At 48.8% G+C, this 22,647-nt stretch overlaps 2 protein-coding genes across 14 annotated transcripts; one reads left to right on the top strand and one right to left on the bottom strand.

The window, feature by feature from the left end:
- Positions 1–200: 200 nt before the first annotated feature.
- On the bottom strand, positions 201–7,883 carry Dnase1l1 (deoxyribonuclease 1 like 1). 5 transcript variants are annotated; one of them, XM_074064351.1, is made up of 9 exons: positions 7,563–7,883; positions 7,337–7,406; positions 3,976–4,266; positions 3,541–3,629; positions 3,372–3,458; positions 1,476–1,576; positions 1,223–1,335; positions 879–1,127; positions 201–773 (listed from the first exon to the last, which is right to left on the bottom strand). In XM_074064351.1, the coding sequence occupies exons 3-9, from the start codon at positions 4,156–4,158 to the stop codon at positions 642–644; spliced, it is 954 nt and encodes a 317-aa protein (XP_073920452.1). In that variant the 5' UTR covers positions 4,159–4,266; positions 7,337–7,406; positions 7,563–7,883; the 3' UTR covers positions 201–641. The 5 variants fall into 5 exon arrangements, with proteins under 5 accessions (XP_073920452.1, XP_020035713.1, XP_020035714.1 ...); XM_020180124.2 differs by lacking the exon at positions 7,337–7,406 and having other exon boundaries at positions 7,563–7,875; XM_020180125.2 differs by lacking the exon at positions 7,337–7,406 and having other exon boundaries at positions 3,976–4,248; positions 7,563–7,875.
- Positions 7,884–8,985: 1,102 nt separating this feature from the next.
- Positions 8,986–16,772, top strand: Tafazzin (tafazzin, phospholipid-lysophospholipid transacylase). Of its 9 annotated transcripts, XM_074062456.1 has the most exons (13): positions 8,986–9,399; positions 9,559–9,687; positions 10,824–10,869; positions 11,101–11,186; positions 11,540–11,542; positions 11,997–12,070; positions 14,324–14,339; positions 14,591–14,668; positions 14,748–14,789; positions 14,969–15,031; positions 15,198–15,250; positions 15,689–15,766; positions 15,885–16,772. In XM_074062456.1, the coding sequence occupies exons 1-13, from the start codon at positions 9,291–9,293 to the stop codon at positions 15,984–15,986; spliced, it is 879 nt and encodes a 292-aa protein (XP_073918557.1). In that variant the 5' UTR covers positions 8,986–9,290; the 3' UTR covers positions 15,987–16,772. The 9 variants fall into 9 exon arrangements, with proteins under 9 accessions (XP_073918557.1, XP_020040768.1, XP_020040767.1 ...); XM_020185179.2 differs by lacking the exons at positions 11,540–11,542; positions 11,997–12,070; positions 14,324–14,339 and having other exon boundaries at positions 14,588–14,668; XM_020185178.2 differs by lacking the exons at positions 11,540–11,542; positions 11,997–12,070; positions 14,324–14,339 and having other exon boundaries at positions 14,588–14,668; positions 15,671–15,766.
- Positions 16,773–22,647: the final 5,875 nt, after the last annotated feature.

The following is a 22,647-nucleotide window of genomic DNA, read 5'->3' as shown; positions in this document are numbered from 1 at the left end:
AGTCACCTACAAGTATCTACAGTACCAAATGGACAGTGAATTCAACTATGATATAAGAACTTTGGTAAATGTCACAGTGTACCCCCAGTACAATAGTAATAGTAAATTTTAAAACAGTATCAGAAGCTTGGGGCCAGCCTTGGCAACGATGTGACAGCTTTATAGAGGCCTGATCTCAGAAACCAAGACTATTTGCAAGCTCTAGTCGTAAAAGTGATTACATTTAATGTACACATTTATGTTTGAATAGTCATTTTTTTGGTGTGAAAAGCTTATCCACTTTATCTACTGGGGTCTTGACCCCTATATCCTGCATGATAAAAATAGTCCATTGGCACATCTTATGTAATAGCCCTCCAATCTGGCTTTTTCTGCTATAAATTATCTGTGTAATAGTATCTGTTGTCACTCCCTTTTTTGGAGAGCAGTAATGGGGGTGTTTATTGTAGATAGGCTATGCCACTTGAGCCAATCTACCATCCCAGTGACAAAATGCTGCTTGAACCCACCCATGCCTTCCCAGACCCAGCCTTGGAGTGGTCTACCAAGCACAAAACAGGTGGGCTGCAGTTTAGCCCCAGGGGAGGTCAGGTTTGAGTCAAAGTCAGTGTCACATCCATGGATGGAAGACCCTGGGCAGTTCAGGCCACTGGGCCCAGATGAGTGGGCAGGAGTGCCAGCAAGAGCAGCATAGTCAGGCAGAGGGGCTGGACACTGTGAGCCTCTCGGTTCAGTTCCACCTCCACAGGATAGTGATCACTGATGCTGAGGGCCTGAGAATGGCAATGGGATGAAATGTCAGTGCCTAGGACTGACAGAATTCCCTCCCACCACCACTACCATTTCTTCTCTCCCTTGTGCCAGCTCCACCTCTCTACCTCCTCCTCAGTGAGCTGGAAGCTCCTGGGAAAATCGAAGGCAGCTGCAGCCTGCAGCAGGCTCTGGCAGCCCTGCCCATGCAGTACAATGCGGTCATAGGTGCAGTTGGTGCTGGCCCGGACGGTGGTGTCTTCTCCATCGGGAATCACCCAGTGAAAGCCTGCCTCTGTCCGCAGCAGCAGTTGGTTCAGGCGCTTTTTAGTCAACGAAGCACAGTCAGCATTGAAATCTCCGAGCAAGATCACTTCCTAAGGACCAGAGAGGCAGTCAGGTCTAGTGGCTGGGCGGTCCCCAACTGTCCCCATCTGTCCCCATCCCTCTCATGTGAGCTGCTAGGCCCTACCTTGCTCTGCCAGCGCTGGGAGACATCCAGAAATACGTCGTAGAGGGCATTCAACTCCTTCTCTACATCCTTAGGAGTGGTGTGCAGCGGGACCAGCACCACACTGGGAAGGACTGCAAATACAGGCAGCTGGGGCTGCCACCCATTCCCAACCCTTCTCCCCCAGCTTCCTCCTTATGACCAAGTCCCCAGCGGAGGAGCTAGCCATACTCTCCTTGCTCCCATACCAAGCCCACCTTTCTTCCCCTCCTACTTTTGCTAGGCAAAGTGAACTGGGCCACAAAGGGCTCCCGGGCAAAGAGGTCATCCGAGTCGTCATACTGGTAGGAATTCAGAACCTGTGTCTTGTCGGACCTGGGAAGATCAAAAGATGGGATGCAGTGGTCCCCAAGTCTCTGATTTTTGGCTTGCATGTGCTCAAGGAGGGGCTTCCTATTTCCTGGCTCTACCTATTCCATGCGGCCACAGCCTTTTTTCTCAAACTTTTGGGGTTATAATTTATTGGAGCTAGGAATGAAACTCAGGGGCTCACACATGCTAAGCACACACTCTACCACTGAGCTCAGGGCCTGCACCTTGAGCCACTCAGCCAGCCCTTTTTTGTGATGGGTTTTTCAAGATAGAGTCTTGCAAACTATTTACTGGGGCTGGCTTTGAACTGCAATCCTCCCGATCTCTGACTCCCGAGAAGCTAGGATTACAGGTGTGAGCCACCTGCACCCAGACTAAAAAAAAATCCCTTTGATTAGTACATTCTGAACATTTTTTTCTGGCAGCACTGGGGTTTGAACTCAGGGCCTCATGCTTGTTAGGCAGGCCCTCTACCACTTGAAGCCACTCTGCTAGCCCTGTTTTGTATTGGTTTTTGTCTCATGAACTATTTGCCAGGGCTGGCTTTAAACTGTGATCCTCCTGATCTCTGCCTCCCAAGTGGATAGGATTATAGGCCCAAGCCCCTGGTGCCCGGCAGTACTTTTTTTATTGCTGAGTAATATGCCACTATGGGTATTCCACATTTTGTCCACCATTCATCAGTTGGTGTATATTTCCACTTGGGCTGTTATGAATAATGAGCATTCATGTGGGGATGGGTTTCAATTCCCTCAGGTGTATACCAAGGTAATGTAGTTCTTTCAGAATAAATCCTGGACATCATATAATTTCACCTACATAACCTGCTCCCCAGCCTATTCTCCCAGAGACTTACACTATTTCTAAGCTGGGCATGGTAGAGCACACATGTAATCCCAACTACTTGGGAGGAGGAAACAGAAGGGTCAAGAGATCAAGGCCAGCCTAGGCAAAATTAGCCAGACCCTATCTCAAAATATAAGCCGGCCCAGCCTATTCTCCCAGAGACTTACACTATTTCTAAGCTGGGCATGGTAGAGCACACATGTAATCCCAACTACTTGGGAGGAGGAAACAGAAGGGTCAAGAGATCAAGGCCAGCCTAGGCAAAATTAGCCAGACCCTATCTCAAAATATAAGCCGGGTGCTGGTGGCTCACACCTGTGATTCTAGCCACTTGGGAGGCTGAGGTCAGGAGGATGGCAGTTGGAGGCCAGACTGGGCAAGTAGTTGGAGAGATCCCATCTCCAAAATAACCAGAGCAAAATGGACTGAAGGTGTGGCTCAAAGAGCAAAGCCCTGAGTTCAAGCCCCAGTCCCATACCCCTCCCGAAAAAAAAAAAGTCCAAACGAAAGGACTGGGGCATGGCTGAAGTGGTAGAGCACTTGCTTAGCAAGCGTGAGGCCCTAGGTTCAATCCTCAGTATTGAGGGGAAAAAAATACTTTCTAGAAATTTAGTTCAACCAATGCCAACATTCATTGATCCTCTTTCCAGAAGCTGTGGCTACTGTTGGCCACTCCCAGAGAGGGGACCAGCCACTCTCAGAGCACCAGTGGCTTCCATAGGAAGGAGGAAGAAGGGCCCTACATTTGTGCATGGGGAGAGAGGCCTCCTATTATATGGACATGCCGGCTGGGGTTGATGAAGGGAAGATCCCAGAATAAAACCATTGTGGCGAAAGAGCATGGTGAGAAAGCGAGGCTATCCCCAGAAGGGAGGGTCTTGTGGCCCTTGAAACTAATGAGCCATCTCCCAAGCCAAGGGCTAGCCCTGTCTTTCCCAACCCCTGTGCTTACCGGTAGATGAACACATACTTCTCCTTGTACGTGCTTCGTCCCAGCAGTGAGCTATTTAGGAAGCTATAGTGCCTAGCGCTGTCAAGTCTGCTGGGAAAAGAGGAGCTCAAGGTCAGGGCCCCTGAGGCTCTGAGTGGGCCCCAGATTAGACCCATAGAGTCTTCCTCACCGTTTGAGCTCTCTAAGCAGCAGGGAAATTGTAGTGTTGGAAGAGTCCACCACCTCCTGCAGCACCATGATGTCACAACGAGCCAGGATCTGTGCGACACCAAGGAGGCTAGCTCTACTTACAGCCAGCCACCAAATGGGGGTTACCTAAGGAACTGGCACTGATATGGCCAAGAGTGACAGGGCTCACTGGTTGCAACCCACAGAGAGCAGTGGGACTAGAAAGGAGCTGGGGGAAAACTGAGTGTCACCCCCATCCAGACCACACCCATTTCACACAGGAGGAGACAGACACCAATGAAAGAACTTTCTCTGCATCTGTGCATTCACAGAGTAGATGTCCCTTCTACTCTGGAATATGTCCCTGGTCAGGGAGGGTTGGGAGCTTTGTGTCATAATCCTTAGGCGCGTGGATTCCTGCAGCACCAAAACTTACCCGAACTAAGGCATCTATCACCTCCTCCCTGGCCACCTTGGCGAGTGTCAGCCGCTGGGCATTGAAGGCACAGATGCGAAAAGCCTCAGTTCCGCCAGTCAGGAAAATGAACAGGAGTACAGCTAGGCCACACATGGCTGCGTATGGCTGTAGGGTCCCTCCAGAAGAATCCAGGCTTCCCATGCACTCTCAACTGGGCTTGGTTAAGTGGCGTTTGCTCTGCTGCTGGCTGTGCAGTTTCTTGCCTCTCTCCCTGGGAACACCTGTCAATCTCTGAACATATGGCTTGACCTGACCACGTGATAAGATACATGTAGCATAAAACTTACCATCTTAACCATTTAAGTCCAATAGCATTAAGCACATTCACACTATTGTGCAACTGTCACCACCTTCCGTCTCCAGAACTTTTTCTTCTTCCCAAACTGAAATTCCGTGCCCATTAAACACAACTCCTTTCCCAGGAGGCTAAGGCAGAAAGATGTCTTGAGCCCAGGAATTCAGGTTCAGCTTCGGCAACATAGTAAAACCCTATCTCTTAAAAAACAAAAATAAGGCAGGGCATGGTGGTGCACACCTGTGATCCCAGCACTTGAGAGACAGAGGCAGGAAGATCATGAGTTTGAGGCCAGCATGGGCTACATAGGGAGTTCCAGGCCAGCCTCAGCTATACAGTGAAACTCTGTCTTTTTTTTCTCTCCCTCTCTCTTTTTTTTTTTTTTTTGGCGGTACTGGTGTTTGAATTCAGGGCCTCACACTTGCTAAGTAGGCATTCTACCACCTGAGCCACTCCACCAGCCCAAGACTCTGTTTTAACACACCACAAATAAGGACTGGAGGTGCGGCTCAAGTGGTAGAGCACCTGGCTAGCAAGTGTGAAGCCTTGAGTTCAAACCCCAGTACCACCAAAAAAAAGTGCTTTCTGGGGCTGGGGATATACCTCAAGTGGTAGAGTGCCTGCCTGCATAGCAAGTGCAAGGCCGAGTTCAAACCCCAAACAAGAAAATAATTTAGGGGGCTGATGGAGTGGCTCAAATGGTAAGAGTGCCTGCCTCGCAAGCGTGAGGCCTTGAGTTCAAACCCCAGTGATGCAAAAAGAAAGAAAGAAAAAAAATTTAATAAAGAAAAGAAACCCAAAAGAAGAACGAACCAAAAAAACAACTCCCCAGCCATACCCCCAGCCCTGGCACCCACTGTCCTACTGTCTGTCTATGCATTTGGCCACACTAGTGGACTTGTTGCCACTGTCTTATTTCGTTGGGCATCACATCCCATGGCTCATTCTTGTACAGCATGTATCAAAATTTCCTACTCTTTTTTTCTTTTGGTAGGACTGGGATTTGAACTCGCAGCTTTGTGCTAATAAACAGGCTCTCTACCACTTGAACCACATCTGCAGCCCATTTTGCTCTAGTTATTTTGGAGATGGGGGTCTAGTGAAATATTTGCCCAGACTGGCCTCCATTTGTGATCCTCCTGAGCTCAGCCTCCCAAGTAGCTATGATTACAGATGTAAGCCACTAGTACCCGGCAAAATTTCCTTTTGTTTTAAGGCTGGATAATATTCCATTGTATGCACAGACATTTAACTTATCAACTCATCCATCAATGATCAATGAACATTAATTAGGGCATCTACCATTTGGCCATTTGTTTATTTATTTTTTTTGCAGTACTCGGGTTTGAACTCAGGGCCTACACCTGAAGCCACTCCACCAGCCCTTTTTTTTGTGATGGTTTTTTTTCCAGTGACTTTTCTTTTCTTCTTTTTTTTTTCTTTTTTGGCAGTACTGGGGTTTGAACTCAAGGCTTCATGCTTGCTAGGCAGGCGCTCTACCGCTTGAGCCACTCCACCAGCCCAGGTTTTTTTTCCAGGTAGGGTCTTATGAACTATTTTGCCCGGGCTGGCTTCAAATCATGATCCTCCTGATCATCTCCTGTCTCCTGAGAAGCTAGGATTATAGGCATGAGCCACAGGCACTCGGCTTAGCCGTTTTGAATAATGCTGGTATAGAAATATCTCAGTTTTCTGGTTTGGGTATGTATCTAGAAGTGGAATTGTTGAATCATATGGTAGCTATATTTTTAAATCTTTGAGGAACCACCATATCATTTTTTTTTCATTTTCGTTTTCTTATTTTTGTTGGTGGTACTGGGAGTTGAAGTCAGGTCTTGTGCTTGCTAGGCAGCTGCTTTACCGCTTGTGCCATGCTCCCAAGCCCTTTGTGGTTTAGGTATTTTTCATTTACTAATTTTTTTTGGAGGCACCGGGGCTTGAACTCAGGGCCTCACGCTAGGCAGGCGCTCTTACTGCGTATGCTACTCCATCAGCCCCTAGGTATTTTTCAAATAGGGCCTCAACCCTCATATTTATACTTTCTGAGTAGCTGGGATCACAGCTGTCTACCACTATGCCCAGCTATTGCTTGAGATGGGGTCCAACTAACTTTTTTGCTCAGGCTGGCTTCATACTGCAATCCTTGCCTCCCAAGTAGCTGGGATGACAGGCATGAGCCACTGTACCCAGTCCCACTATTTTTTATAGCTGTTGTACTATTTTACTTTCCTACTCACAGTGCACAAAGGTTTGACCACATTTTTTTTTCATGGCACTGGGGTTTAACTTAGGGCCTCACACTTGCTAAGCAGGTGCTATACCACTTGAGCTCCTCCACCAGGCCTTTTTTGGTTGGATAGTTTTCAAGATAGGTTCTCATGAATTATTTTTTTGAACCTCAATATTCCTGATCTCTTGCCTCTGGAGTAGCTAGGATTATAGGTGTGAACCACTGTTGCCTGGTGACCTCATTCTTTTAAACTGCTCCATAGCATTTTCCTTCTAGATACCCTGACTATGGGAGATGCAGTTAGTCCCACGTTCTACCTGGGAGATGTTCTCATTAAGATAAAGTTCCAACAGTGAAAATCTTGGGTTCGAGGGCATATGCATTCAAAAATGATTCCAGACAGGGCCACATCATCCCCACTGCAGTGTGTGATGGATGGGGCCTCTTCCCATGACCTTGTCACTGCTGGCAAGCCTTTTTTGTTCATCTTGCCAGCTGGAGCCCCTTTCTTTCTGAGCATGTCTCTTGATTTATCTTCCTGTCCATGTCACTGACATTCCCAGACATGAGGCCTAGGCTTCTTCTGTCTGCCTGCTTTTCTCAGTCTCTCACTTTCTGCTTGTCTTGACTCTACCCGTGTGTCTTGTTTGCTCTCCACTGTTCTCCCGCTGTCCGTGTCTTTGTCAGTGTCTTCCTCCTGGCTGGCTTTGACGCCTGTTTTCTCACTGACCACCTGCTCTGTCACTCATGCTAATTTGGGTCTTCGGCCCTGGTGCCTATTCTGGGATACATACGGGTGTGTGTGCGGCACTGAACTGGCTCCAACAGGTTTGGAGGTCCTGAGGTCAAGGGCTCCCACCACATCTATGGGAAGGAACCAGAAAGAGCTACTGTTCCTGGCCTCAGCTCAAAGCCCGACTCGGGCTTCCAGCACCAGCCTTGGTCCCGGCCCTGAGGTCTCCTTCCCATTCTCACCCTCCTCCCTCTTTCCCTATGCCCCTATGCCCTCAGGGCTCGTACCTGTGCAGACCCGCTCGTCTCCACGCCTGCCTCAGCCTTAGACCGATCATGACACCCGACGGAATCGCAGCGCCTGCCTGAGTAGGGACCGGATGAGAGAAAAAGAGGAAGCTGTCTTCCCGATCCACCCAGCGGGCCGGCCTGACACCCAACCCTCACGGACCCGCAAGGCGGCCCGGGTTCCGCCCGGCGGCGGGCAGAGGGCGGGCCCTGGCCTGGGAACTGGCGACCTGCCCGCCCACCGTCAGTTCTGGCCCCTCCTTCTGGCTGAGCCGGGCTTGGGTCACCGAGCGTGGCCAGCCCGAGCCGCCGGGACGGAGCAGCCGCAGTTAACCTGGGCCAAGCGACCGGGGCGAGGAGAAGCTGGCGCCGAATGAAACCTCGAGCTACGCCCCTCAGCCCGGCCCCTGGCCGCCTCCGGCCTCCGCGGACGCGGAAGGGAGGGGAAGGCCTGGGGCTGGAACTCGCGCCGGCGGCCGGAGCCCCGCGGCGAGACTGGGCAGCCCTGAGGGCATCCCACGTCCTCAGGCCCTGGGTCCCGAGCCGCCGTGCACACCTGGGTTACGTGCGTCGATGTGAGTGCTCTGCAAACCCAAAGCAAGGCACAGTCTGCGCGGGATCGGCGGCCGGACCGCGTCAGCTCAGGTCCCCACTGGACGGTTGTAATGCGACCGCCGCAGGACAACGTCCCTTTTGGGCAGGTTGAGAAGTTTGTTTGTTTTGCGGTGCTGGGGATGGAACCCAGGACCTCACGCATAATAGGCAAAAGCTCTCCCAGTCCCCTGGAAAGAAACTTAAATTAATAAAATTACAGTTTAAAAATTAATACTCTGCTTAACAGGGACGGAACACTTTGGAGCGATGACCATGTTTTGGATCCAGACGTTGACAGCATTGTGAATGCACTAAATGCCATAAAATATCATCTTATACACACATAGATACACATGTATTACTGTTACACATTTCATGGTGTCACAGGCTACACCCTCTTACATATGCACATCGCATAGTACAATCGTGCAGTGTTGTAATTATGTAAGATTGTAGCTGCCTAAAGTTGCAAAATACAATATGTATACATACATATTGTAATACAATATGTATGCATTGTATGTGTCATAAACATTATATGTAATAACTATAAAATGGTTAATTCTATGTTGTGTATATTTTTCCCTCAAGAAAAATAAAGGGGGGGGGATAACGTAAAAAGGCTCCGCCAACCCACATTTTGAGTTGCCTCCGGTAGCGCTGCTGGTCGCCTACAGACACTGGACTGCAGGACCGAGAGGGTAAACGCAGTCCACACTCGGCTTCCAGCCCGGACCCCGGCAGGGCGGGGCGGGACCGGAGTGGACCCGCCTCCGCTGCCGTCAAGCAGCGGTTTAGGCACGTTTTGCGACAAGCGGCGTCGCCGGCTCGCTTTTCGGCGGGTGTGCGGGCCCTGCGGCTACCAGCGGCCGCTCTCTAGGTCTGTGCGGTTCCTGCTCGCAAGTGTAGCTTGTGTCCCCAGTGACGAGAAAGCTGGTCTGAGGTGGCTCCGGCCTGACCTGCGAGGGGACCTTGGTCCAGTAACTCTGTGGTGCCGAGCCGCGGCGCCCGTCAGTCCGTGGGCCTGTCAAAGACACCCCGTCCCTTCAGCGGTTGAGTACACAGACCCAGATCGGCCCCACACGCTGTCCAGCGGGGGTGGGGGGGGCCGGGGCCAGGGGCGGGCGGAAGGAGATGCCCCTCCACGTGAAATGGCCATTCCCCACGGTGCCGCCGCTCACGTGGACCCTGGCCAGCAGCGTCGTCATGGGCCTGGTGGGCACCTACAGCTGCTTCTGGACCAGTGAGTTGGCCAGAGACCGAGGCAGGCTCTGTCACGGGTCCCCATGCCTGGCCAGAGTTGGGGTTGGGGTGTGGAAGCACTGGGAGGGCCTAGCCTGGAAGAGGCAAGCTTTGGGCTGGCGAAGACCAAGGACCCCCCCCCACACCTTTTTCTCCTCAGAGTATATGAACCACCTTACCGTCCACAACAAGGAGGTGCTCTACGAGCTCATCGAAAACCGAGGCCCAGCCACCCCCCTCATCACCGTCTCCAATCACCAGTCCTGCATGGATGATCCTCATCTGTGGGGTAGCTGGGCACAGGGAGGCAGGGAAAGAAGCCACGTGGACCATATGAAAACAACAAATTCACTTCTCACTGGGCTCTTTGCATAGCCCGAGTACTCTTGTTTCTGGGGTGTCCTGCCTCAGGGATGGAAGTTTGATTTGTGACCTCGTTGGGATCCCTTCAGGGAATAGGATTTGGGGAGGGTCTGAGAAATTTAGAAGGAATATGAAAGTAGCTACACAGCAAGGTCTGTCAGCTTTTTAACTCTGATGTCACACCTGTAGCACTCTCTAAACTTTTTAAAATTTTGTTTGTTTTTGCAGTACTGGGGTTTGAACTCAGGGCCTACACCTTGAGCCACTCCACCAGCCCTTTTCTGTGATGGGTTTTTTTGAGATAGGGTCTCATGAACTATTTGCCCGGTCTGGATTCCAACCAAGATTGTCCTGCTTTGATCCTGAGTAGCTAGGATTATAGGCGTGAGCCACCAGCACCTGGCTCTGTCCTCTGAACTGTTGAAAGGGAGCTCTGGGCTAGTGCCTGTAATACCTGCAAACTGGTTCCAGGTTTGCCCCTGACTGAGTTTGTACCCTTCAGTTAGCCCCATTTGGGAGCCCAGTTGCCCCACCTAGAAATGTCTGTTTTGCTTGGCTCCAGTTACCAGATGGCTGGATGGAAGGGTACCTAAGGCTTGCACTGCTGAATGGAGGGGTTAGACTATCCTAGCATTCCTAGGGAGCCACCTGATCAAATTGGAGCCTTTAAAACTTACCCTGGCTGCCAAGTGAGAATGGTCTATAGGATGCCATAGGTGGATCCTGGAAAGAGGAAAGAGGCCTTGGAACTGTCCAGCAACCGGGACTAGGGTGGTCACAGTGACAGTAGAGGGAGAAGTTTAGAAGAATGGGCACTGTCAAAATGTATCAGGGAGGTAGAACAGACTTGGTGATAAGTAAGGTATGGAGGGTGGGGGAGAGGTGGGAGCCAGGGAGAACTTGAGGGTCTAACCAAAAGGTCTAGAAGATGCCACTTTGGCCTGTAGGGAAAAATAGTGCTGCTGCCACTGACCCACATTCCCTTAAATGGGGTAACAGAAAACAGTGCTCTTGTTTGAACCAAGTGACTTGAAGCACAAAACCTTTCCTCTCCTTCTCTAGGGATCCTGAAACTCCGCCACATCTGGAACCTGAAGTTGATGCGTTGGTGAGGAGGAATGGGCCCCTTGCAGTGGCCACCCATCTCTGTCCAGATTTGCCCTTCTCCGGCTCTGGCCAGGAGGTGGCATCCAGCAGCCCAGGCAGGGCATGTGGGGTCCCTCAGGTCCTTCTTCTGGGGCCCCATTCTGCATGCTGATTATTGAAGGCATTGTGCAGGGGGAGGGCAAGGAACAGAGACCCTGTAAGGCAGGGATGACTGGGTCTGTCCCTGTCCTAGGACCCCGGCGGCTGCAGACATCTGCTTCACCAAGGAGCTGCACTCTCACTTCTTCAGCTTGGGCAAGTGCGTGCCCGTGTGCCGAGGTGAGCGGCTTCTCTGGGAGGCACTTCTAGGGGCTGTCCAGGCCTCAGTTGGGATAGGAGGCTGGTGACCAGTGACTCTGTCTTGGAGGAACCCACGTGGGACAGGGAGCATGGGATCCAGGCAAGCCATTGCATGGCAGCAGAGGTAGCAGGGAACTGCTAGAGGAAGGATGGCTTCTTGGCAGCTTGATTATCTGCAGCTGCCCAAAGATTGTGTGTACCCAGAACTCTGGCATGAGAATTCAAGGAGGCATTACCCACGGCCCCTTCTCTCAGGGATGTGGATACAGATTCACTGATAGCAGTGAGTTGCCATCATTTTATGATGGCAGTGATGTATCCTGGAAGGCCAGAGGGTTTTGCTTCTGGGAGAACAAACAGGCTTGTGGGGGTCAGAGATCTGAGACTGACTACTCACTACCTCTCAAGAACCCCTGGAGGGTGGGTGCCAGTGGCTCACACCAAGTAGCTAGGAAGCTACTTGGGAGGCTGAGATCAGGAGGATCTTGGTTTGAGGCCAGCCGGGACAAATAGTTTGCAAGACCCCATCTCCAAAATAACCAAAGCAAAATGGAGTGGAGGTGTGACTCAAGCAGTAGAGTACTTGCTTTACAAGCACAAAGTCCTGGATTCAAACCCTAGTTCCACCAAAAAAACAAAACAAAACAAAAAAACAACCCTGGAGGCAGGAGCCTCTTTGATCCCCATCCTCCAGACAGGACTCAGAGGGAATGAATTGCTGGCCCAAGGTCATAAGGTGAGGTGGCAAACTCAAGATTCAAGTCCAGATTGCTTTTTCCTCTGGGAAAGCAGAATTTTTCCAAACAGAGAATGAAGGGATAGGTGTTCTAAACACCAGCAAACATGTGCCAGATGCTGGAAAGGTAGAAAATGTTAGTTGTAAGCAATTTTTTTTTTTGCAGTGTTAGGGACGAAACCTAGGGCCTCACACATGCTAGGCATGCATTATACCACTGAGCTACATTCCCAGTCCTGTGTTCATTCTTTTTGTTCTGCATCTAGCTTTATTGCAGTTAAAAACAGAAAGTGATGGATGGGGGTATACTCAGTGATATAGCACCTGCTTTGCTTGCATCACCAAGCAAAACAGAAAGTGAAATCTTAATCTCAAGTATAGCAAAGACCTAATTACATATGACTGAAGCAAAGGAAGTATTTGGAATATTTTTTGCTTCTGTGTTTTTAAAAAAAAATTCCATTTTTCCCTAAGCATAAGACTCTAAATATGATGTTTAAGTTCTGAAGTGATTTTACATAAGTTACACAAGTGAGTAGAAATAGCATTTGCAAAAGCTAAAAAGTGTGCAATATTGCTCCAAAGGCATATTGGTTTTATTTTTATATCCCAATTTCAAGCTCAACGGATAGGTTGCTCCAGTTGATCTTGGTAGAGAAGGAGCTGGTACCCATGATGACCACTTTGACCTATGATGTGTACTGCAAACCCAAGTAGGAAAACTCCTGCTCTTTCTCTACCCTGAGAAAACCTGTGGGTAATCACTCACCACCTGTAACCCCTGAGTGAACTGCTGGATTGCGTCATTTTTAGGTTGTTTTGAGCCTCCCGGATCCCTAATGAGCACCATCCAAAGAACAAGCCTTGCAGAGAACAAGTGTCCCCCTGCTCCCCACAGTGGGGTTTCAATTCAGGGTTTCACATCATGAGAAGCAGGTGCTCCACTACTAAGCCATGCTTCCAGCTCTTTTTTGTATGCGTGTGTGATGCTGGGGTTTGAACTCAGGGCCTACACCTTGAGCTAGTCCACCAGCCCTTTTTTGTGAAGGGTTTTTTTTAAGATAGGGTCTCCCAAACTGTTTGCCTGGGCTGGCTTTGAACTGCGATCCTCCTGATCTCTGTCTCCTGTGTAGTAGCTAGGATTATAGGTGTGAACCACCAGTGCCCAGCTTGCTATGGCTGTTTTTGAGGTAGGGTCTCACTTTTTGCCCAGGCCAGTCTGGACCTTGATTCTCCTATTTTATGTTTCCCACCATAGCTGGGATGACAGGTGCATGCCATCATGCCCAGCTTTTTCTGTTGAGGCACGGTCTCGTGAACTTTTTTTGCCTAGGCTGGGCCTAGAACCTTGATCCTCCTGATATCAGCCTCTCATGTAGCTGTAATGACAGGCATGTACCACGGCACCCAACTTTTGGTTGAGATGAGACTTATGAACTTTATTCGTGGGCTGGCCTCAAATTGTGTTCCTCCCAATTTCCACCTCCCCAGTAGCTAGGATTATAGGCCTGAGCCGCTGGCACCCAGTTGTAGAGAAAAAGTTAAAAGTCCATTTTTTAGTGCATTGGCCATAGATAGTCTCACTATCTGTCTGTCTCCTTCTGTGACAGAACTTCTTTACTCCCCACCTTACAAGGTGAGGATATTTGCCCCTCTGCCTCTTTCCTGGTTCTGTCCACCCTATGGTTACTTTTCCATAATTGAGATTGAGGGGATTCTTACTGTGTCCAGGAGATTCTATATTGTAAGCCAGCACACAGTGCTGGCCTTCACAACAGGGCTGTGGCTGCCTGCTGAGCCACCTGGGTCTAGATTTGCATTGCCTTCTCTTGGGTACAGTGTCATGGTCTCAGGACATCCCCAAGAAGGAAAGTTGCTATCATCAGAGGCAGCTCAGCTCCACTATTTTTAGCCTAGTGAGTTTGAGTTTTTCCCCAACCACTTGCTGATTCCATCTTTCCTAAGATGCCTCCCTAAGGGAGGGTCTAATTTTCAAGGAAGACCCAAGAGAAAGGGGTGAGCAGGAGGTAGAGATGGTGAAGTTCTGGGACCTCAGGCCATTGCCCTGTGAGGAGTGGCTGCAGAAACTGGCCAAGATCTCAAAGAAGAGTCGCCCAGAATCTGGGGCTCAAGCAAGGGCGGATATCACAAATAGACTTAGTTTGTTGCAGCAGTGCCTTCTGGGCAGGGTAGCACAGCCAAAGAGGAGAGGCTCCAGGAGCCAACCTAGAAGTCTGTGAGGGATTACAAGTGTGAGCTACTGAACAGCTCAGCAAGGGAGCAGGGCAGGGCGCATAGGGAAACAGAGGAATGGCCAAAGTCATAATTTCAGTAGGAGATGGTTTGAAAAGATGCTGCCTTGTATGTGAGACGCACTTAGAGATTGAACAAAGGAAGTCAAGGACCAGCATAACCAAATAGAACAGGTCCTGGAAATAGTCACTGGAGGGTGTCTGTGGATGGTGCAGTGATGAGTCAGACCCTGAGCTACTGCCTCTGTTCCAATGAGGGTGATCCCAGGGGTGGGGGGAGTCACCAATGCATGAGCCTCAGGGAGAAGGGCCTGTTTTGTTTGGAGAGTGTTGAAGGCAGGCTCTCCTCCCCTAGAAAATGGAGACAGAAGGGAACAAACCTTTCTCTGCAGGAGATGGTGTCTACCAGAAGGGGATGGACTTCATTTTAGAGAAGCTCAACCATGGAGACTGGGTACACATCTTCCCAGAAGGTCAGTAGGGCTGACTGGGTGGAGGACCCTGTGTGTATGGGAACAACTCCCAAGCCTGGCCTCTGTATTCTCTCACTAGGGAAAGTGAACATGAGTTCTGAATTCCTACGCTTCAAGTGGGGTAAGTGCTCCTGGCCCCTCCCCTCTGACTGTATGTGTTGTGAGCAGTGAGAAGGGGATAGGTAAGGATTAGTCGAGTGAGCTAGCTTTAATTAGGAGACAGCAGGGTTGGTACTGGCCAGAGGCTGGCAGAGAAGCTTGATTTAGTTCATACCAATGCTTCTGTCTCTCCCCGGACAGGAATCGGGCGCCTGATTGCTGAATGTCATCTGAACCCCATCATTCTGCCACTGTGGCATGTTGGTGAGCCTTGAGCTGGGGGCAGGAAGAGGGGCTTCCCTAGATGTTGTACGAGGGGGGTTGCTGGGTGGCAGAGAGAGGGCATATGGGGTGGAGGGCTTGGGGCTCCCTGTGGTCCCAGGCTGCCCTGCTCCCCTCGATGGCTGGCCTTCTGTCCACTGTGCTACAGGAATGAATGACGTCCTTCCTAACCGCCCACCCTACTTCCCCCGCTTTGGACAGGTGGGTAGTCTGTCTGTCTGTCTGTCTGCCTGCCTGCCTGCCTGCCTGCCTGCCATCTTCCCTGTGTCTCCCATTCTACACTACAGAGGACAGAGGCAGGAGTAGCTGAGCTTGAGCCTGCAGTAGGGGGACTGAGTGGAACACAGAAAAGGACTTCCTGGCACAAGGATCTTTAGAATAAGAACAGGAAATCAGGCAGAGGCAGGGACAGGCTCTGTGGTTGTGATCCGACAGGTCAGCCATAGGATGGGTCCCAGGACTGGGATGGATCTCTTGGATGCCAGCAAGTCCAACTGCTTTTTTAAAGAGGGAGAAGTGGCCTGAGGGGGCATGTAGCACATTGGGGTAGGACTTGGCTCTGGCTCCCCAGGTTGCTTGGGCTGGGACTGTGGGCACTCCCCTGCTCCTTGTCACCCTCAGCGGCTGGCCTTCCTACAGAAAATCACTGTGCTAATTGGGAAACCCTTCAGTGCACTGCCTGTGCTTGAGCGGCTCCGGGCAGAGAACAAGTCAGCTGTGAGTTTCCTCCCTGACTCCCCAAAGCTGTCCTCAGTCCTCCCAGTCCCCTCTGACTCCCAGGGCACCTTGGCCAAGGTCCATGAGGGGTGCAGGCCAGCCCCCTCCTTGTCTGCAGGTGGAGATGCGCAAAGCTCTGACAGACTTCATTCAGGAGGAATTCCAGCACTTGAAGACCCAGGCGGAGCAGCTCCATAATCACCTCGAGCCTGGGAGATAGGTCTGCCCCACCCAGCTCCTGGCCCTGGCTTCCTTAGCCCCAAGGACCAGCTGGGTCCCCTAAGGCTTGGAGAAGAGGCAGTGCTGAGACCTCAGGCCGACCGCAGTTGGATCTCAGTGCTGCCTTTGGATTCTTGTCTTGTACAAAGCTGGGGCTGGAGGATGGACTGATGCTTTTAGCTCAGATACGGTTTTTGCTCATAACCCTACTGGATGCTCTTTTCTAGTTGGTGAGCATCAGCTCCTCTGTGGTTCTTCAGTTAAAAGAAGGGCCTCAACTATTCTTCTCACTTGTCTGAGAAGGCAGGAAGCAGCTTAGAAAGACCTCCTTCCTTCCTGCCTTCTAACTTTCTCTCCCAGAGCTGGCACTGGAAGGGAGCAAAGTAGGCAGGTGAGCAACTAGTTGAGTGGGGAGACATGTGGCCTGGCCAGAGCTGTGGCTGGAAGGCCATAAGGCCTGTTGGCCTGGCTCCTACCTGCCCACCCTTGCCAATCTAAGAGCTGTTCACTACCTCCTCAGGGATGGCTGTCAGCCATGTCTTCCTTCTGCCTGAGCTTCCCCCATTGCAGGACCTGCCCTTAAGCAGGGCCTATCCTTGGGTGGTTTACAAGCAGGAAGAGTAGTCCTTGACCAGCAGTCAAGCCAAGCTGAACAGACCCTGCATCAAGGGCCTGATGCATCCCCATGCCAGGGCCTACCCACTTCTCCATCTTTTCTGCCTTGACATCCCTCATGTCATGGGGTCTGGGTTTTCATGTTTTTAAACAATAAACCATCTGTATTGTACCATTGTACCTCTGGCTTCTCTGTAGAGATGGGGATGGAGGTGACCCACTGGACAAGAAAGCAAGACTGTTAGAGCCCTGGACACATTGAGATCACTTAAGCAGATAGATATTGAGTGCTCATTGTGCACTAGTGACTTAAGTTTTCAGTTACTGTCTAATAAATGAAAACCTAGCAAAAGGGGAGATTAATTTTGCAAATGAGGCAGTGTGAGGCTAATAGACTTGCTTCAAAACCTAAAGCTAAGCCAGGTGCCGGTGGAGTGCTGCCAACTGTGAGCATCGAGTGCTGTAATCAGGAGGTAGGAAGGGGGACACCTAGATTGAGCTGAGGATCTAAGTGGGATCAGGTAGATCCAAGGTGGTAGTACTTCTGAGCTTCTTGAAGCAAAAGCAAATTCTCTGTAGCGAAAAGTATGCTCCTACTCTCTGTCCATAGACTAAAATTTTAAAAAGACCTCACAAAAGGGGACCAGGAACTAGAGAAAAGGTGAGATCAAAAAGAAATAACCTAGAAGGTAACACCCACGCACAGGAAATCAATGTGAGTCAATGCCCTGTATAGCTATCCTTATCTCAACCAGCAAAACCCCTTGTTCCTTCCTATTATTGCTTATACTCTCTCTACAACAAAATTAGAGATAAGGGCAAAATAGTTTCTGCTGGGTATTGAGGGGGGGGGAGCGGGAGGGGGTGGAGTGGGTGGTAAGGGAGGGGGTGGGGGCAGGGGGGAGAAATGAACCAAGCCTTGTATGCACATATGAATAATAAAAGAAAAATGAAAAAAAAAAAAGACCTCACAAAAGTCACCAGACAGCCAGGTGCTGGTGACTCACGCCTGTAATCCTAGCTACTCCGGAGGGAGAGATCAGGAGGATCAGGGTTCAAAGCCAGCCCAGGCAAACAGTTCGGGAGACCCTATCTTGAAAAAAAAATCACAAAAAAGGGCTTTGTGGAGTGGCTCAAGGTGTAGGCTCTGAGTTCAAATGCCATACCACAAACAAAAAGTCACCACACATATAAAGAAACAAATCGCTGTATTTCGGTCAGCAGGAACAAGGACAGGTTAGATACAACATTAATACTGTAACAATATGGAGCAAGAGGAGAATGTTCAGAGACCAGAACTGCAACTATATATGCATCTAATTCAAAATAAAAGGTTTTAGAGCCGAAAGTGTTACTCAAGTAGTGGAGCACCTGTCTAGCAAATGCAAAACCCTGAGTTCAAACTCCAGTACTGCCAAAAAACAAAACAAAACAAAGGTTTTTAAAAAATTATCGAAAGGGCCAGGTGTCTTGGTACATACCTATAATCCCAGCACTCAGGAGGCTGAGGCAGGAGGATTGAGAATTCCAGGCCAGCCTGGGCCTACATAGCAAGACACTGTATCAAAAAAAAAAAAAAAATGGGTTGGCAGAGTAAGGCAAGTGGTAGAGTGCGTGCCTAGTAAGCCTAAGGTCCTGATTCAAACTCCACCACCAAAAAACAAATAAATAAAAATAAATTACCAAAAGAGAAAAAATCACTTGTAAGTAAATACAAGGTGCAAAGTGACTAGCTAACCATTGGCCGCTTTGCACCACAGGTGCAAGTGTAACATTCCACGTTCATGTATCTATTTTGTACCCATTTGAGCAAACCTCAACTGTGGTTCATGAACAGTTCTAATTTTATATCCTATGTTACACTTCCATTTGTTCATGTTCATGTTTTTTTTTTACTACATAGTAGTCTCTATAAATATATGAATATTATTTTGCAGGTATTTTGCTTTTCAGTGCTGGGGATGGAACCCAGGGCTTTGCACATGGGAGTCAAATGTTCTACCACCAAGATACACTCAGTTCCTGTTTCACAGGTTTTTAGACTTTACATAAATGATAATGCATTGTAGGTATATCTGCAACTTGATTTTTAAAATATAGGCTGTACGCGTAGGCACTGCATGCTAGGCAAGCACTGTACCACTGAGCTACACCCCAGCCTTCAAATGTAGGCTATATTTTTCAGGGCAGTCTTTAAGTTCACAGAAAAATTGAGTATAAAGTAGAATTCCCATATGCCCTCTGCCACCAACACATACCTTTTCCCCTGTCACCAAAGTCCTGCACCACAGCAGTATGTTTGCTACAGTAATGGACCTACTGAATCATCATTATCACCCAGAGTCAATTGCTTATACTAAGGGGTCACTGTCAGTGTAGTAGGGACTGTGGATTTTGACAGATGTGTAATGCCATGTATCCACCAGTATTATATTGTACAAAATGTTTCATCACCCTACTCATCCCTCCCACCAAACCCTGGCAACCACTGATTTTACACTTTCCATAGTTTTGCCTTTTCTAGAATGTCATGTACAGACTTGTAACATTTTTAGATTTTTTTCCATTTAGCAATATGTATTTAAGTTTCTCCCATGTGTTTTTATGGCTTGATAGCTTGTTTCTTTTTCGCGCTGAATCATATTCCATTGTTAGAATGTATCAGTTCATTTATCCATTTACCTACTGAAGGACATCTCAATTGCTTGTAAGTTTGGACAATTAGGAATAAAGATGCTATGAACATCTGTGTATAGGTTTTTGTATGGGTGTAAATTTTTAATTAATTTGAGTAAATACCAAGGAGTGATTGCTAGAGTATATGGCAACAATGTGTTTAATTTTGTAATAAGCCACTAAACTGTCTTCCAAAGTGCAATTTTATAGCCTTAAGGCTCATGTTAGGAAAGAAGAAAGGCTAAAAAAATTAATGAGCTAATGAGCTGTGCATTTAACTTAAAAAGTTAGAAAAATAAACCTAGTGTGATGGTTCACACCTGTAATCCCAGCTATTCAGGAGGTGGAAGCAGAAGAATCTCAAGTTTGAGGACAGCCTGGGTAAAGTTAGCAAGACCCTATTTCAAAATTAAACAGGCTGGACACTACTTGGGAGGTGGAGGTTGGGAGGATGGAGGATCGAGGCCAGCCTGCCCATCTCAACCAATAACAAGGTGGGCATGGTGGTGCACACCTGTCATCCCAGCTACTCAGGAAGTGTAAATAGGAGCATCACATTCCTGGCTGGCCTAGGCATAAATGCAAGACCCTATTCAAAAAGTGCTGGGGGTGAGACTCATGAGGTTGAGCATCTGCCTGGCAAATGCAAGGCCATTTGTTCAAATCCCAGGACACCCTCAAAAAAAAATCAAGCACAAAACAAGAAGGCTGGGGCGGGGCTCATGTATATTTTTCCATGATTCAAAAAAGTCTAATTAAGGTTTTTGGAAGAACCAAACAAGTTGATTCTAAAATATATGTGGAAGCACAATAGCCTAAGAACAGAGCTGTGGCTACAGCTCAGTGGTAGAGCACTTGCCTAGCATGTGCAAGGCCCTGGGTTTGAATCCTAGCACTGCATAGGCAGGAAGGGAGGTAGGAAGGAAGGGAGGAGGCAGAGAAGGAGAAAAAGAACAAGGTGAGGGGATTTGTTTTACCAATTATCGAAGTTTACTAGCAATGCTGTGGTAAGTAAGACAGCATGGGGGCCAGGCATGGGGTATATGCCTATAGTCCCAGCACTCGGGAAGCCAAGGCTCTCCAGTTGCAGGCCAGCTCTGACACTTGAGTTCTTGGCCTAGTGATGCCACAGGACTGTTTACTTTATGTCATTATGCTATTCACCTTTGTTTTGTCTTTTAGGGATTATAACATACAACAGAAGGTTTTTCGGGGGCAGGAGGAAGTGTGCATGCAGGGGCTGGAATTTCCAGTATTAGTTACTCATTTCGCACCTGTGGAAAGGTTCCCATGGTGGCTGTGAAGGTCTCCTGATCTCTGAATCACAGCTACTTCCTGTTCTACCCGGTCTCCAGCCTGGCAATGGGCAAGGAGGATTGCTCTTAAAGGGACAGAGGAGACGAACAATGATTCAGTCTGTTACAGTGTCTGAGACATTTTGCATTTTGAATCATGGCAAACAATGGGAGCCATTCCAGTGTCTGCCAACAGAACGATCTAGCAATTGTAGTAGGCTCATACACAAGCTAGAATTTGAAGCTGTGGTACAGTGCAGGAGCAAATAACCCCCCACCTCATCTGCTGGGTGAACACACAGGCTGCAGAGGTCTCTGGAAGGATGACACCATTTTAGAAAGCTCAAGTACAATCAAACTAAACATTAGACTGTTGAGAAGCACATTACATAGGTAGTCAACTTGCTAAACAAACAAACAAAAAAGATAACGATAACACCAAATTCAGGATAGAAATTACTTGTCGGGAAGATCATACCTCATCTACAGGTGAACACACATGTAACATACACCTTGCACATGTGAACTAAAAGTTACACACCTTTTGGTATGTGTCCAATAGTACATGAGGATAATTTAAGAAGCCATGGGATGATGATGGCGCACAAGGATTTTCATGACAAAATGCTTGTACCTTAAAGTTGAGGTCCCAGGACAGAAGGTGCTCATACGTCCTGTCAGCCTTCAGTTAGACGCAGCTTTGACATCATCTCACAGTCAAAGTGGCCTCAGGTGGTGCTCCTCTCTGCATCCTCCTCTCAGACCTGTGTCTTTCCCTTTCAAAACATCTATCTTTCTGTATTGTGACTTGCTGTCCTGCATTTCCCCTAGATCCTATTGTGAACTTGGGGCATGGCAGGGTTCAAGTGTCACTCAGTGCTTCAGGAAGCCTCAGGGTCACCACTTCAAGAAACACTGGCAACTCAGGGAAGAATAAAAGCAGCCACAGGCAGTTTCCTTCCCCACAGATAGGAGCAGCTCAGCAAAAACATGCTGGCTAGCAGGATCACAGTTGGGAGACAGTGGGTTTCTTTGTGTGTGTGTTAGGGATCCAGTCTAGGGCCTTGTGCATACTAAGCACATGGATTGAGCTAACACCCTTAGGCCCACCCCCAGTTTGGGAGAAAGTATTGGCCTTGAAACTTTATTTAAATGGTGGCTTTTCTATTCCTAAACACAAGAAACATGTTTCCAAGTTTTTCTGGACTCTTTCTTCTGCAGAATTTGCCTGTGAGTATTGGCTCCTCTTGTCACTCACGTCACTAAGGCTTAAAAACTCTCACTTGATGGTTTCTGAGGATAGTAAAACTCTCATGTCAGACAGCTCAGACCTGGACATTGGCTCTTGGGGGGGGGGTGTTCCACAAGCACCCTGAACTTAACATGTCCCTAACTGAACTCATCTCCCAGTCTCTAACTCAGAGACCTAAGAGCCACCTTTGGCCACTATCTTGTCCTAACAGGCCCACTTCCACTGTTCAGGTCAACTGCCATTGTCCCAGTCAAAAACATGTATGACAATTATGACTAACCTTATAACTAGCTTCTCTGACAAGTGGATTTTTAAGTAGACTATAGCTGCATGGGGCTGTGTTCAGACAACAGAGCTAGGCCAGAGGCTCCTAACGCCTCCTCCCACCTCCTTCTGGTGTGCCTTCCTGCACTGCAGAGGCAGGAAAAAGACAAGCCTCCAGCTCCCCTGGCTCTCTCACACCCAGGGCACAAGATGCAGATTAAACTCTGCCAATGAGGTGCACATCCCTGAGGATGCTGGGTTTTTCAGCACCCTTCTGGTTCAAGAACAAACATCCTGGTGTGAGGGGCAGGTATGGCAGCAGCAGTGGCTGGGCATGTGTCCCAGTGTCCAGTGCTAAGTTCTCAAGTTTTCACAACTACAAATGGACATGTGTATACTGAGCTCAAACGAATGTTTCGGTTGAATGGAATTCATAAGAGTGAAACTGCTTGGTTAAGAGTCATACACATTTTAAATGTGTATCAAAAATCAAAAAGGCTGTACCAATTGGAGGCACTATTTGCTAACGTCCTTGCTGACAAGGGACATCATCAAACCTT

This window comes from Castor canadensis, chromosome X, assembly GCF_047511655.1.
Source record: "Castor canadensis chromosome X, mCasCan1.hap1v2, whole genome shotgun sequence".
Taxonomy (NCBI): domain Eukaryota; kingdom Metazoa; phylum Chordata; class Mammalia; order Rodentia; family Castoridae; genus Castor; species Castor canadensis.
Note: the sequence above shows the minus strand (reverse complement) of the source record. Positions and strands in the feature narration are given on the sequence as shown.

Coding starts and splice junctions, on each gene's coding strand:
- Dnase1l1 (XM_074064351.1), bottom strand. CDS start 4,158: ATGGGAAGCCTGGATTCTTCTGGAGGGACCCTACAGCCATACGCAGCC. Junction 3,630..3,975: donor TGATAGATGCCTTAGTTCGG/GTAAGTTTTGGT, acceptor GGTGTCGCACAG/ATCCTGGCTCGTTGTGACAT. Junction 774..878: donor TCCAGCTCACTGAGGAGGAG/GTAGAGAGGTGG, acceptor TGCCATTCTCAG/GCCCTCAGCATCAGTGATCA.
- Tafazzin (XM_020185176.2), top strand. CDS start 9,291: ATGCCCCTCCACGTGAAATGGCCATTCCCCACGGTGCCGCCGCTCACG. Junction 14,790..14,968: donor ATTCCTACGCTTCAAGTGGG/GTAAGTGCTCCT, acceptor CTCCCCGGACAG/GAATCGGGCGCCTGATTGCT. Junction 15,032..15,197: donor TCTGCCACTGTGGCATGTTG/GTGAGCCTTGAG, acceptor ACTGTGCTACAG/GAATGAATGACGTCCTTCCT.